General features: G+C 39.2%; 1 protein-coding gene and 1 long non-coding RNA gene across 10 annotated transcripts in view; one reads left to right on the plus strand and one right to left on the minus strand.

Moving 5' to 3' along the window:
- The window catches only part of LOC140603162 (uncharacterized), a 61,977-nt gene extending 54,790 nt beyond the window's left edge, over window positions 1-7,187 (minus strand). For both annotated transcript variants that reach the window (XR_012006217.1, XR_012006218.1), the window contains exon 1: window positions 6,811-7,187. This is a non-coding gene — a long non-coding RNA (uncharacterized lncRNA). The remainder of the gene's footprint in view (window positions 1-6,810) is intronic.
- The window catches only part of RAPGEF2 (Rap guanine nucleotide exchange factor 2), a 242,043-nt gene that overhangs the window by 73,582 nt on the left and 152,379 nt on the right, over window positions 1-16,082 (plus strand). For all 8 annotated transcript variants that reach the window (XM_072773789.1, XM_072773792.1, XM_072773794.1 and 5 more), the window contains exon 3: window positions 10,876-10,932. In XM_072773789.1, the coding sequence (XP_072629890.1) occupies window positions 10,876-10,932 (57 nt within the window). The remainder of the gene's footprint in view (window positions 1-10,875; window positions 10,933-16,082) is intronic.

Below are 16,082 nucleotides of genomic sequence, written 5' to 3' on the forward strand. Positions count from 1 at the left end.
GAAAACTCTGCTCTATCTAGCCTCTGTACTTGGCCTTATAAGTTTTATATCCATATAATAATATTTTGACATTTCTGCCATAGTGATATTCTCTCCTCCATATCCCACTCCCTACCCTCCCTCATCTAAAGGAATAAACACTATGTGGTGAATACCCCAAAAGAAACCTTATTTGCTGTCCTGGCAAACAAAGATCTACATTTCAATGTTTCAATGTTTAGATACATAAGAAACCAGATTTTTTTTTTTTTTTTGGATTTTATTTATTTTTTCACAAGAGACACAGAAAGAGAGAGGCAGAGACACAGGCAGGGGGAGAAGCAGGGTTCATTCAGAGAGCCCAATGTGGGACTTAATCCCAGGACCCCAGGATCACGTCCTGAGCCCAAGGCAGATGCTCAACCACTGAGCCACCCAGGCATCCCCAAAACCAGAATGTTTTTACCCATTCAAAGAATAATTGGGTTCATTATCAGTATGTTTTAGGTCTTTGTATAGAATATATTTATTGCATTAAGTTGACTGCCCTTTTTTGGGAAACATAAAAATCTTATTGGTTCTATTCTACAGTGATGCAGCAATCTTAATTATGATTATCTGGTTATATTAAAAGAGCAAAATCATGTAAGCCAGTGATTTTTTTCTTAACTGGAACAGAAAACAAAGGACCTTAGGTAGATGGATTATATATAAATGTCAGCAAGGACATATGAGCTTTTGTTTCCTCCAACTGTAGCTAGTTTTAATACCAGTAGTTTTTAATTATGAAAGCAATACATTTTCTATGTATTTTCCCTTTACTCTTTAAACACTAATTAATTGGCGAGCATGTCAATTTCATATTTAGTTGTTAATTGAAAAAAGTGTCAAGAGGATTCAGTACTTTTAAAATTTAATTTTTGATGAAAATCATTTAAATTAAAGTAGATTGCAGGTTAAGTGCTTAAAAATTCAAGTTTTATTGGAAAGGGCAAAACCATTGGGAACTTAGAAGATGGCTCAAATTAAAGTAGGCATAATTTTTAAAGTGTCTATAACTTCCATTTTATGTTTTTCGGTGGCAGCTACCCTAAGAAAAAGTTATGCACCATCTATTTAATAAATGCAGTTAATCTGCAAGTGCAAATGGAATTATTTAATAAGCAAATACAAATGGCACATTCCCATGTGCGTATAAAATGTTGTAGTTTTATATATATAGTATATACATATAGTTTTATATGGGTAATATTTCAGTAATATTTAACATATTGATTACATAATGTATGTCTGTAGTACATGTGATTATAAAATTACTGAGGTAACAGGAACTCTATGCAATAGAACAAGGAAAATTTTAATACTTCTTATGGAAATTTGCAAAATTACAAAAGTAAATAGTATGACAAAGTCTCATAGACCTATTACCCAGCTTTAGAACCATCAACTTTCCACTGTTTCAAAGGGAAATTATGGTTAGAAATAACTGATTAATTCAGTAGTGTAGTTTAGTCTATTTACACCTTAGAAAGTCTGTTTTGGAGACTATATAGTTTTGTTTGTTGGTTTGAGCTTACAGGGAGGGAACTTTGGGATGTTTATCTTAATCTGCTTATATTGAAAAGTCATTTGTTTCTGATATTTATGGAAAATATCAGCTGAAACTAACTTCAGTCCTTTTTTAGAACAAGATCAGGATACTAACATGATTAATAACAAAAAAGAGGTGCAGATAAACATAATAACTTGGATAAGCTTTTATAATAGCTACCATTTCTAGGAAAAATATATCTTAATTTCTTTTTTTTGAATTTTATACTCTCCCTGGGATTAATAGAGAACAGTTAAGACTTCCACATAATAGAGTTTTCCAATTTTAGAAAAGGCAGCTCTTAATCAAGATTTTAGAAGTTTATTTGATATTGGGTAATATAGAACGTTAGTCTTCTATGAGGGATAGCAGAGGGTTTCATTTATCTGAAAACTTTGGCTTTGTGCATTATTGTGGCCCATCCATATGCATGCTATCACGTGATTCTGAGTGGTAATTGACATGCAATTAGTTGACTGTGTTGCCATAAGATCACATATTTTGTGTAATGAATAGGTTTTTAGATCTTCACTTAAAAACTATGTATTTTTTCAACATGACTTTATTTATTTATTTGTTTGTTTATTTATTTATTTATTTATTTATTTATTTATTTATTATTTACGATAGTCACAGAGGGGGAGAGAGAGAGAGAGAGAGAGAGAGAGGCAGAGACATAGGCAGAGGGAGAAGCAGGCTCCATGCACCGGGAGCCCGACGTGGGATTCGATCCCGGGTCTCCAGGATCGTGCCCTGAGCCAAAGGCAGGCGCTAAACCGCTGCGCCACCCAGGGATCCCTGACTTTATATTTCTAATATTTACTCCCTTAACCCACATAGTTTAGAAGAAGGATATTTCCGATATGGGTAGAGGATGCTATAATTAGGAGTGGAGGCCAAAAATCTGAAAAAGCAGAATAACCGTCTGAGTCCATTCAGTGTTGGAAATGAAAGACTGCTGAAATAAATAAATAAATATAACTAACTATATATATATATATATATATATATATATATATACATACACACACACACACATACATATATATCTTTAGCGTTATGGATAAGTGTAATTATTGTTATATAAGCAGTTGTAGATCATTAAGAAACAACTGAATTATGCTTATTAGTATATTCTTGAGGATTCAGGGAATATCAATGTGCTTTTTATAAAATATTCAACAATGTTTAAAGACAACCAATTTTGGTACTTTTCCCATTTATTTATGTTAGTACTTTCCCCAGTTATTGGTCGCATAGAAGATTTTATTCCTGTTTTTCTGAGGGCACTGGTTAAATTTATTTATTCTGTCAACAATTATCTATTGTGTGCCTACTATGTATTGGACGCTGACATAAGCTATGGAGATGCAGCATTTAAGTAGACCAAACCTCTGCCATCATGGAGCTTATATTCCTGATGGGGCAGACAAGACTTAAGTAAGTGGATCAGTGTTGTTTTCTTCAGATGTTAGTGTGCTTAGCATGGTGTATAGAGTTACCCAGCAGATTCTGAACCAGGGGTGAGTGATAGTCCAGTGAGGCAGAAGACACACAGAGACAGTGATTGAGACATAAATTTGCCGAGGGATCTTGTGTAGAGGGAATCCAGGGACAGCAGAGTGGACAAAGCACCACTGCTGGGATCCACATGCAACAGGTTTTTATAGCATAGCAGCTTTGTCTAGCAGCTATCTGTAGCCTTTCCCCTCCTTCTGCGACCAGTGTTCCAGGGAGCTCAAGGCCTGCTGTCCACACACTCTTTGTTACAAAGGAGATGCTCTGTGTTAGCCACCCTGGGCTGCTGACCTTGAACACTGAACAGCTTGTTCTACATAGTCTGCTTGATGGGAATATAGAGGGGGAGGATGGGATCTCTACATTTTCAGTGAGTTATTAACAGGAACGTTCAAACTGCGCTTGTACAAACTAGCCTTCTAGCTTGTACCATATACTCTATCAGAGATTCCCTGGATGGCTCATGTATATTTTTTTAGGAGGGGGAGGGGCGAGGGAAAGGATGAGAGAAAATCTTAAGCAGGCTCCACACTCAGCAGTATGTAGCCTGACGTGGGGCTTGATCTCTCAACCCTGAGATCATGACCTGAGCTGAAATCCAGAGTTGGACACTAAACTGATTGAGCCACTGAGGCCCTCCTGGCCCGTACATTTTTTATATCCTCTTTTTCTGAGATTTCCCGGGGCCAAGTATGCTGAGATGAATTGCACCAAATCCTACAGTAACAGTATAAGCCACAGCATTCAAATAATAGAAAACAAATGGCTGAGAAACTCTAGAAAATATTTTATCAGAGGAAGCCTGCAGTCCCTGGTAGGGGGAGTTCACTATATACCCAACAGTTGGTTTTATTCTGTATGGAAGCTGTGGTCAGGGCCCAGTTGGCAAACAGGTTCCCCATACAGAATCCAAGGGCAAAAAGTTAAGCTGTTTAGGAGGCACCAGAAGAGGCAGGTCATGATTGTCTAATGAATGCAGGAGGTGCCGTTCTGGGATAATACCACTCCTGACTCGTGGTTTGGCTCTAGGTTTGTGGTACCCATTTGTTCACCTCCCCTCTGTTACACAGTGGGACAACCTGAAAAGGATGGTGGGAGTATAACAGTGCTCCATAAGGTGATTATGATTGTGTCCCTTTTGTCTTTTTTTTTTTTTTTTTTTTTAACAGGGAGAGAAACTCCTTAAGCAGGCTTCAAACCCAGCACAGCACAGAGCCCAGAGCCCAGTGTAGGGGCTCCGTCACACAACTCTGAGATCATAGCCTGAGCCAAAATCAAGAGTTGGGCACTTAACCTTCTGATCACCCATGTGCCCCAATAGTGTCCTTTTTAATGAGAGATCTGGGGTTGTGTGCCTTTATTATCTTTGGTTGAGTTGGGTGAGGAAATGGGGGATGGTTAGGTCCTGTTCTACTCCTTTTCCCCACTGGGCCAAAAACCTAAAGCACTGTGGACTTCTTTGCCATTTCCAGGGCCATTTAATTATATGTTCCCCTGTAGATGGAATTTGTGGCAAGGACAATAAAAGGTTACCTTGTGCCTCTATCTGCAGCAGAGAACATTCTTCCTGCACGTTGTCTATATGTATTCTAAGGGTGACATCAGGTCCTTGAGTGAGTAGAGTGTAGGCACGGGACGGATTGTAAGGTACATGACAATGGACCAAACTGTGATATAGGTTACAGGGCAGAGAATGGAGTGCAGCTCCACACTAGGAGGACTGTTGGTCAAGGTCTACATTGTTGCGAGGAGGCATGCCATTCCTCTGGTTTGGGTTGGGTCATTGCCTGACTCAGGCCTTTGGATTATATATCCTTTAGCCATCCTGCTATAGGATACTGGGTGTGAACAGCTACTGGGATCCCTTTAGTTATGTCTTCTACTTGCTATAAGGCAGGGTAAATAGCACACAGCTGTTCTAAAATGTTATATTGGGTCAGCTCCTTTTTATTTTTAATTTATTTTAATTTTTTAAAGATCTTATTTATTTATTTGAGAGAGAGAGAAAGAGAGAGAATGAGCAGTGGGGAGAGGCAGAGGGACAGGGAGAAGCAGACCCTCCCTCAGTGAGCAGGGAGCCTGATGTGTGGGGCTCGATCCTGGGACTCGCAGAACCTGACCTGAGCTGAAGGCAGCTGCTTATTAACCAGCTGAGCCACCCAGGTGCCTCTCAGCTCCTTTTTATGATTGTGATCAGAAACCTATTAGTACTCGTTTGTGTTCTTGCCATTGCTACAAGCTCCATCCAAACCTTCTGGGTAACTGGCTACACCCAATTCATATGGCTGTCCCTATACAAGAATACTTGAGGCTTTGATCTATTTAATAGCCATCTTGGCGTGTTCAAATGTGCCCTCTTGAGGACTAGTCCCATTGGGCTCCTTTTAAGCCAGTCTATGAAGGGGCAGAAGCAGTTGAGCCAGACAAGGGGTAAACTGATGCCAATACTCTAAGAGACCTACGAAGGTTTGCAGCTGCTTTGGGATAGTGGGGCATGGGTGTGCCTGTATTTTCTCATTAGGTACTACAGAAACAACCTTTGTCTTATCCGATAAGCCAGCACACTGTATTTTGTTTTTGTTGACTTCTCAACCTTGACTTATTAGGTGAGAAAGCAAATCTGGTGCAGCGGCCTGCAAAGTAGAAAAAGACTGAAAAGTTAACATTAGATCATCAGTATAATGAAACAAAAAGACTGGCCACCAAGCTGTGACAAATCAAGGGGCTTTATAAATACCCCTGTGGTAGGATAATGAATGTCTGTTCTCCTTCCCAGGTGAAAATGGATTGTTCTTGGCTTTCTAGAGCTATAGGAATACTGAAAAAGGGGTTAGCCAGCTCTAACATAATGATATGTGCCTAAAACTTCCCCAATTCAAGTCAGCAAGTGACATGATGTTGGGCACAGTTGTACGAAGAGGGGCTACCACCATATTTAGTTCCCTGTAATCCACAGTCATTCTCCATGTTCCATCTGGTCTCTTTCCAGGCCAGACAAGACTATTATATAGACTGTGAGTTGGTCATATCATTGCCCACCTGGGCTAATTCCTTAATTGTGCCTGTGATTTATTTTATTTATTTTATTTTATTTTATTTTATTTTATTTTATTTTATTTTATTTTATTTATTATTCATTCATTCATTCATTCATTCATTCGAGACAGACATAGAGAGAGAGAGGCAGAGACACAGCCATAGGGAGAAGCAGCTCCATGCAGGGAGCCTGACGTGGGACTCAATCCCGGGTCTTGGGGATCACACCCTGGGCCAAGGGCGGCGCTAAACCGCTGCGCCACCCAGGCTGCCCCATGCCTGTGATTTTTTTTCGTGGCCTCCTGGGAGGTGATACTATTTACTTGCCATCCCCCTCTGTGGGACAAGTAGCATTACAGCTGTACATTTTGCATCTCCCCTTATTATTTGTTTGACCAAGTGCACCCTCAATTTGAAATCCCCTGCCATAGTTTGTAACGTTAGTCTTGCGAAGACATCCATTCCTAGAATATATTTGGGTGTTGGGGTCATATACAACGAATAGGGCTTTGGTGGGAGTTATCCTGTCCACAGTTACGGCAACCTGCTTTGTTTGTATGGTACCCCCCCTCCGTAGTGGTTACCGTAAAAGAGAGTACATTTGGCACTAGTTTTAACCAGAGCTGAAACACTCTATGGGACCAATCTATGGTGAGTTCTCCATGTGGCCCCCAGTCCCCAGGTACCTGGGTGGTAGCAGCCTGAAGCAGCAGCACGTGTCCTTGGCCTCTTCCCTGGTTTGTAGAGAAAGCGCCTGTCATCTTCTGTCTCAGGGTGCCCTTTGTAAATTGCTGTTCAGGTTTTAAATTCTGCCAGAGGCCAACAAGGACTGCACTGGATTACTTGTCTCACAGAGGGTCCCTGTTACCCTGAGGTCTCACTACATCTGGCAACAGGTAACATGTGCACCCGTCGTCTTTGTTTCTTCCTCCTGTGAATCTGTTACCTTCATCCCTGCCTTCCCAATACCTCTTTTTCTGACCTTTCCTGTTTCTGCCAGACCTGTGGCAGCCAGCTTAGCCCATCAGGGGCTGCCCCATTAGAGGGTCAAGATGGACACAAGGCCCCGCCAACCATCAGGGGCAGACTGACTGTAGCACAGATTGTTATGTAATGAATGCCAGTTTGCACATCCCTGGCCAACAGCGACCTGCCTTCAGTGCCCATGTCCCGTGTACTGAGCAGCCATGCCACCCTGGATTCCCTTTGTTTCTCTCCAAATTTATCCCCCAATTCTATCCATTCGGCAGGTGTCTAATCTTCCACTGTGGTCTATGCCGATGCTTAAGTTGCCCGCAGGTTCCAGGGTTCCCCATTCAATGGGCATGAATGCTCTGCTTTCATTTTGGTTGGTAACAAGAGGCTGAGCTAAGAGAATGGGAATTTTTATGGGCTCATTCCAATTAGTCTCTTCTTCGGTAGAACTTTTCATTGGGTCCCCCAGCTTGGGAATCCCAGGCTGGCTTAGAGATACATGCAGGGACTTTGTTGCTGGGGCAGTTAACCACCCTTCAGTTGGGCCGTTCTGTGTGCCAGAGTTTTTAATTTAACATCTTGTTTTCCTCAAGCCGATTATTGAGGTCTATGGAGTGTCATTTATGTTAGTCTTGCCTTCCTCTCTAAATGCAGTTTCTCCTGTAGGGTGGCATACTTTCTTCAAGGCAACTACACGGACAGGAGGGGTCAGCTAACTATGGCAACTGAGCATCTATCCTTTTCTTAGTCAAATTTATCTTGGTCAAAATTTCCTCTAGACCCTTTGATACTTTCAGGGGGCATTTCGTTATACTCATGTGGTGGGCTTATCCATCAAGGATAGGGGCTATCGAGCCCCACATAGATGTGGATGGCCAGCCTGGGATTTCCCCTGCAAAAATCCTTATTCCCTTTCCCACGTGTTGGTGGTCATGGTTTGCATGTTTTGTTTTGTTTTGTTTTGTTTTTCCTGGCTTCCTGGTTGGCTCACCATTTGTGTGGTCACACCCCAACAGACTGTAAGCCAAGGGTGGATGATTGTCCTATGAGGCCAAAGAAATGACCTGGAGACAGCCAGGGAGGCATAGGTTTATTGGGAGAACTTACTATAGGGAGTCCAGAAGTGCCAGCCTGGACACACAGCATCTGTTGCAGAGATCTACATGCAGCAAGCTTTTATACTGTAGCAAATAGCCAGCAACTATCTGTAGCCCATCCCCTTCCAGCATGGCCAGTGTTCCAAGGAGCTCAAGGTCTGCCATCCAGACACTCTTTGTTACAAAGGAGATGCTTCTGATCAGCCAGTGACCTTGAACACTGAACACTTTCTTCTATACATTCTGCTTGATGGGAATATAGAGGGGAGGACAGGATCTCTACAGTCTCAAGATAGTGATTAACAAGGCCATTTAGAGTGTGTTTGTACGAACAAGCTTTCCAACACTTACCATACACATAAGAATGGGTGTTGGGCTGCTTTCACTTTGTGGTCAAAGGCAGTAACATCTGAGTCAGGGCAGTTTGCAGAAATCTCCACAGTATAGTGATGCCCAGATACTCTGCTATGGGAAACAGGTTCAGTGCATGAAGGCACCGAGGATAAGGAGTTTGGATTTCTTCCAAAGGTAGTGGGAACCAAGAGCACAAGTGTGAGAGGATCTGACTTAAGGTTTAGAAAGATTTCTCTGGAAGCCATGTGGCGAATGGACAATAGGTGTACAAAAGCAGAAGCTGATGTCTACATTTGTAGACTTGGTCAATTTGAGAGAATATATTTTGGAAACAGATGCTGGCAGAAAGATGGGATATTAAGAAAAGGGAGGAGTCAAGGATAATGATTCCAAGGTTTTTGGCCTAAACATTTGGGTTCTATTGATTGTGGGAAAGCAAATTTTTGGGAAGGAAATTTAAGATCCATTTTGGACATTTTGAACATGAAGTCGCTGTTACACAGCCAGTGGCTATGTTGAGTAGGCATTTAGATAAGTGAGAGATTAGGTGTGGGGCACTGTTTGGGAAGTCATCTGTTTATAGATTAAACTTAAAATCATAGACTGGATAAGATTACATGGTGCAGAGGAGAAGAGGGCTGATAGGAGTTGATAACATTTAGAAGTTAGGTAGAGGAATGGAATGGGAGGAGAATCCAAAGGAGACAGAAAAAATGACTAAGGAGTTAAGAGGAAAACCAGAAGATTGAGGACAGGAAGATTCTAGGAAATGATGGTGTAATGATACTGCTGAGAAGTGGAATTAAGATAAGGACAGAAAAGATTTAGATAATACAGAGGACACTAAGAACTTTTAGAGCCTTTTCTTTGGAGTTTCAGGGAGCAAATGATGGAGAAATGTTAAGAAGGTGAGAAAATGGAGAGAGAATATATATAGACAGCCCAAGAGGAGAATATCTGTCATGGGTAAAAGCAAAATGTGGTTAGTAGCGGGAGGGGTATGTGTGGTCAAAAGAGGTGCACCCTTACCCCACACGGGTGATGCTAAGGTGTGTTTATTTAGTAAAGGAAATGATTTTGGAGGAGGTAGACATGGATGGTGATGTAGGAGAAGGAGGTAAACCTGAAGGAACGCAAGGTCTACTGTAGGAGAAGAAATGAGATCCATTGAAGAGGTTAGGGCAAGGACGCTTCTTTCATTCTAACAGGAAACAAGGAGGGCTGTTATCTAATTTAAGACCAGGTATTTTTAGACTTAAAACTTGTGACTCTTATCTTTTCTTATAAAGAATTGGTGTGATTCAATCCCTGTGTTAATGATGTGTATTCAAGGTTTGATACTGCCTCCTCGAGTTAAGTAACATTCAGTTGGGATGTTTCAAGTTAAGGGATAGAGAGGACCTCTGAAGTAGGAATGGTGGTAGTAAGTACAAGGAAGAAGAATATACAGGAAAGTTGTTTTCAAGTGAAAAATCAAGAGTATGTTGTGTTAATAGGATTTAGCAAACAGGAAAGATGGCAATGGGTTGATATCAGAGTTGCTTGCACAAAGTGGAGACCACTAACCCCATTGATCAAAATGGAGGTGCTGTTGAAATAATCACTTTTATAGCCAATTTATTATTTGGTGGTTCCTTCATAAGAAGAAACAGTCATTTTCTCTTTTACATTTTTGTATTTTTTTGGAAATTTTACTTGGGCTTAATAGAATAGGATGCTTCTTGAAAATGCTGTTCTTGAGGTAATTTTGAATATTTAAACATTTATTCATGTTTTCCATAATTTCCATAATTTTTTCCTCAGGGATGAATCAGCCAAAATAACAAATCTTTAAGCTGTAAAGCCTCCATTTAGTCATTAGTCATAAATATACTGAGTTAATAAAAGCCTACTTTTGCTGAAATTACATACTGGTAAATAACATTAACATGAATGACGTTATCATTTTTTAAATTAATAGGTTCTCCCTTCTAATTTTTAGGTTCTTTTCTTATTTTCTGCTTACCTCAGAGAACATTAATTTGTCTACATGTCATTTACAAAGTGTAAAACACATATAATTTTGTACCCCATAAAAATAAACATGTAAAATTGACATATAACAAAGGTTTTTTTTTTTTCCTAGTGTCTTTTTACCAGATTTTATTTTATTTTCTTAACCTGGGTATCAAGAATATTTATCTTGAGGCTAATAATTATGGCAATCCATATAAAATAATCTTAACTGTCTATACTACATGTCTCTTTTATGTTTTTAAATTATTAGAGTGTTTTTTCATGATACATGTTGAACTCATGTCCCCCTCTTTTTTTTTTCCCTTACAGGTTAATGTGTGAAACTGTGAGATATGAAAGACATGAAGCAAATGAAGTTTTATACTAGTAGGTGTTTCCTTTCTCTTTGTTCAGTGTATACGGCAACAATTAAATAATTTCCTTAAAGTATCACAGAAGTATTACTAATGGCTAGGTCAACGTTACTTTAATTTTGCATTAACTAATTTTTTGTAACTTAGAAACATAAAACATTTCAACTATTACCTGTCATAAAGTAAAGTTTACAGTCCTTTGCAGATAAGTGTGTATCTATACCTATATACCTCTCATGTATGGTTCAGAGATCTAATTTAGTATTGTGGAGTATTTTGACAGTTTTATCATTATGAAATAAGGAACAGTGTAGTCTTTCCAACAGAACAAGATATATTTTCCCGCAACCATATGGAATGAGATGTAATGATGATAGCATAAATGTCATATTTTAGTTTATAATCCTTTCAAAAATAGGAAAATAAGCTGCCCACATCTCTTTGGGCATAGTTTGTTCTATAAATAATACTGATACTTATTTCAAGATGTGTAACATATTCCTTGAAAAAATGACCACAAGTTTTTAAAGAATGTGATAAACATAGTAGTAGATAAATATTGTTGTATTAAGGACGTATAAACTGATTTACTGCACATATTATTTTATTAATAATGTTTGCCACGATTGGCTGTTGTTCAGTTGACTTTCTATTTTTCAAAGTACTTATTAAATAAATAATAACTACTTTCCATGCATATTATAGGGATTACTTAATGAAATAAATAAAATGCAACTCTCCCTTAAGGAGGCTATAATTATAGTCTCCTGAAGGAGATGGAAATAAAAGGAGAACAACAACAGCAAAAAGTAACCAACCAAAAGAACTGAAAATAGATAGGTACTAAGGGCTGAAGAAGTATAAGGGGAGCCTTGTGGGGAATGGGGGGAGTCTCAGAGAGGTGGCCCTTGAACTAGGTCTCAAAAGTATATCTGGTGGTCTAGAGAGACTTTCTGGCAGAAGGAACAGTAAGAGGGAAAGGGGCCTGATGTTCTGAATATTATAAGGTTAGGGCCACTGACATGTGCATCAAGATGACAAATTAAGGAAGAGTCAGGCTATAGTCATATTTGCTTGTGAATGCGTTGTTAAAAATACCAGTTGTGATTTTTTAGGCAATTGGAAATGAGTTTTTTTTCCTTCTAAATAACACTTTATTATGGAAAATTGCAAATATTGATGATATTGGAGACAGTAGTATAATGGTCCCCCAGGTATGCATAATCCAATAATGTTAATTGATGGCCAGTTATGTTTCATCTCCTATTCCCTATCTCCAACCAGATTATTTTTATTTAAGTCTAGACATAACAATTTATCTGTATCAATTTTAGAATGTGTCTTTGTCTTTAAAAGATAAAGGATTAAACAAAAAATTTAACTACAATATTATCAATCAAACCTTAAAAAATAATTCTTTAATATCATGGAAATATTCAAAATCTCTTTGTCTCAAAATATCATTCATTCATTCATTCATTTATATATAAGGATTTTATTTATTCATGGAAGACACAGAGAGAGAGAGAGAGGCAGAGACACAGTCAGAGGGAGAAGCAGGCTCCCCATAAGGTGCCTGATGTGGGACTTGATCCTGGGTCTCCAGGATCACATCCTGGGCTGAAGGCGGCGCTAAACCACTGAGCCACCCAGGCTGCCCTCAAAATATCTTTTATTTATTGGTTGATATTTTTCTTAAATGTCTTTTGCAGCTGGGTGGCCAGTTTTCAAGCAGTAAAATGATGTGACCAAATGCCTCCCCATTCTTCCCCCTCAAAGATGTCTCCCTGAAGATACAAAGGTGGATTAGAGTGAGTGGCTGGGCAGGGAGATTAGTGAGGAAACATCAAAGTAATCTGAGGGGGTATGGCTAGAACTGAGGCCCTTCAGGGAGTCAGGGATGGAGGTTGGAAGAAGATAGGTGATCTGATCTAGGATGATTCTTTGGTTGTAACGTATGAAACTATGACATCTAGGGGATGTTTTACAGGCAATTCTAAATATACAATCTAGAGAATAAAAGAAGGTACATCAAATGTAGAAGAATAGTAAGTAATCGGAGTGTATTTATTACTGAGAAAACTAGCAAGAGGCAGATGCCCTTAACATATTTATTCTTGAAGAAATTAAGACAAATATTTTAGAATATTTGTTTCTTTTAGGAGCAATGAGAAGCTGTCAATGGAATGAGTGTACAGATGTTAGGGTTGGGAATCTCTGAGGGGTATTATTAACATTTTCTGAAGCTGTCTAATGGCGGTGTGTCAACTTTCTATTAATTTGACCTCCCTCCTTAAAGCATGGTTTTGATAGTATTGATGATGTAAACATTTGATGCAAATGTTTAACAAGCACTTCCTATCTCCCACATAGTCTAATAAGTACTTTACATGCATTAATTTACTTACTCCTTGTGGCTGCCTTTGGGATAAATATTATCATCACCCCAGTTTTACACATGAAGGTACTGAGCCGTTTAGGGGCTAAGGAACTCGCCAAGGTCTCATTGCTGAAAGTGGGATCTAGATTTGAGCCTAGCCATTGTGATTCTGTTGCCTTAGCTGTTATCCCACTCACTAGCTTTTTCCAGCCGTTTTCATGCCATCGTAAGAAATGGCGCCATAAAAAATGATATTGCTTGTGTGCATGTGAGTATAAGCCTGTCATCCCTTTCTGTTGCTGGCATCCCAGGGGTGCCAGGGGTGATGAAACCCACCATCGGTTGCCTCCATTTCCCCGAGTCCCTAGCAATGATTACTTTTTATTCATTTAAATTGTGGGTAGGTTACAGTGTCTTAAATATATCTGAGTTGTTTGTTTTAAAGTCAGCGAATGTGAGCTATGCTGATGATGCAAAGCCACGTCTTAGATAATCCTAAATTGATTGCATTTAGGTTAGAATTTGTATATAAAGTTGATTGTAGCAGTTGCTGATTTTTGATTAGTTAGAATCAGGTGACAATGGAAAGTCTGTGGATATTCAGGAGATCATGATTTCCTAAGACCAAAAATTCGCAGAGACTAATTGTAGATCACTTAATCAGATCCCTGGTATTTGGCCAATCTTGTGATGAAGGGTAATTGGAGTGTTTTCTTCTGTGATCCTTGAAGAGACATGCTTCTGCTCTTACCAATCTGTGTCCATGCAGTTTTGAAAATTAAAGAATACTTGTATTTGTGGTGTATATAAATCTGTGATAACTTCATAATACCATCCCTCTTTTGGGGACCCGCTGTTATTAACTCATGAGGGAAATGACTTGTCTGCTCTTGTTCTCCCTCGAGTGTTAAGAATGTAGTGTAGCCAGAATATCAAAGACTTCCAGACTTTGGCTTTATGATCAAGAGATGAGTATTTTTTTTCCTTATTATGTTTGTCTGCTGGTAACTTCTAAGTTGATGGTTATAATAATTTCACCAGGTAAATATAATACTCTTTTGATCCAACTCCACACCTCATTTTCCTCAACTATAAAGTGGGAACAGTAGTAATAGTATCTACCCTTTAGTGTTGGTGTGAGGACAATATCAGTAGCATGTATAAAGTCTGTAGAGTGTTGCATACCTCGGAAGTGCATAAAAATGTTAGCTGCTGCTCGGGGAGCCTGCTTCAGATTCTCCCTCTGCTCCTCCCCTCACTAGCTCCCTTCCCTCTAAAATGAACAAATCTCAAAAAAAAAAAAAAAAAAAAGGTAGCTGCTACTATTGTTATCATCATTGGTATATTGATAATTTACATTATGGTATTATGATCTCCCAATTTTTTAACTGCTTTAAACGTTTGTTAGGAAGGCATCATGGTAGTGATATCTAACTCCCATGGTGTTAATTGTTTTAGCGTAAACCAACAGGATGACAAAAAAGATTGGGGAAGAGTTGTGGCTCTGACGAAATTGAACTGTAAAAAATTTAGAATTGACCATTTAGAATCTGGCATTTTTTTTGTGTGCTAGAAAGATAGATGAAATTAGTTGGACTTTATACAATGGATGAGAATATCAGGTGATTTCCGTCTTCCTTTCATTTGTTGTTATCAATATATGCTAGATTGCTTGCTTGGATAATATAGAGGTGGATAATATAAATATGTAACCTGACACACTACAGATATTTTGCTTAAAGAATGTAATTTGGGGCACCTGGGTGCTCCATGGCTGAGTGTTTGCTTTTGACTCAGGGTGTGATCCTGGGGTCCTGGGATCAAGTCCTGCATCGGGCTCCCCATAGGGAGCCTGTTTCTCCCTCTGCCTGTGTCTCTGTCTCTCTCTGTGTTTCTCATGAATAAATTAATAAAATCTTAAAAAAAAGAATTTAATTCAAGAAATGACATAAACAGTATGTCCTTTCAGTTTTAGTTTTTCTTTAGTGTCCAGGCATCCTCATGATATCATTTTAATTTACAGTTACTTTTCAGGTGCTAAAAACCTTTGGATCAGAAATTCAACCATTACAGTTTTTTAAAAAATGTATACATGCACCCCACACCCACACTATAAATGTGTGTAACGCTACCTCTGTTCTCCTTTTCCCCATATATGTCTGCCTGAATGCATTGGTTTCCAGAAGAGTTTTCATAGCATTTTGTGAAGGAGTTTCTCCCTATTGCCGGAGAGGAAGTTGTTCCTGTATTTAAAAAAAAAAAAAAAAAGCTTCATTCAGGTCCACTGAGTCCCTTAAAGCATTTTGATTGAAATCTGTAAACGTGCAATTTAGAACTTCAAGCCTCTACTCAGTGCTCGTTGCTTGTAGCAGTCTTCCCATGTGTTGACTTGGTTTCCTGTTGTCACGGCAGCTATCCTGAACTGACCCTGCTCTGCAAGGTCCCCAAGCCTCTGCTGCTGTCCCCTTCATGCCCTCCCAACTGCCCCACCTCCTCCTCCTCCTCCTCCTCTGTTCTCCCCACAGGGAGGATCTTTCTGTTCTCTCCTCCTGCCCCCTTTGCTACAGGCCCGAAGCGTGCCAGTCTCTCACATCCGTAAGAACCTTCTCCTTTGATGCTTTGGCCCGTAACCAATTGTTGTACTGCTTTTTTCCTTCCTAATGTGGCCAAGCATTTATTTCATTTTACATCACTCATCTACTACCTTAGTCCTTCCTTAAAAAAAAAAAAAAAAGAAAAGAAAAGAGAAAGAAAATACGTCAAATCTCCTTTCTTTCCCAGCA

This window comes from Canis lupus, chromosome 13 (genome assembly GCF_048164855.1).
Source record: "Canis lupus baileyi chromosome 13, mCanLup2.hap1, whole genome shotgun sequence".
Taxonomy (NCBI): Eukaryota; Metazoa; Chordata; class Mammalia; order Carnivora; family Canidae; genus Canis; species Canis lupus.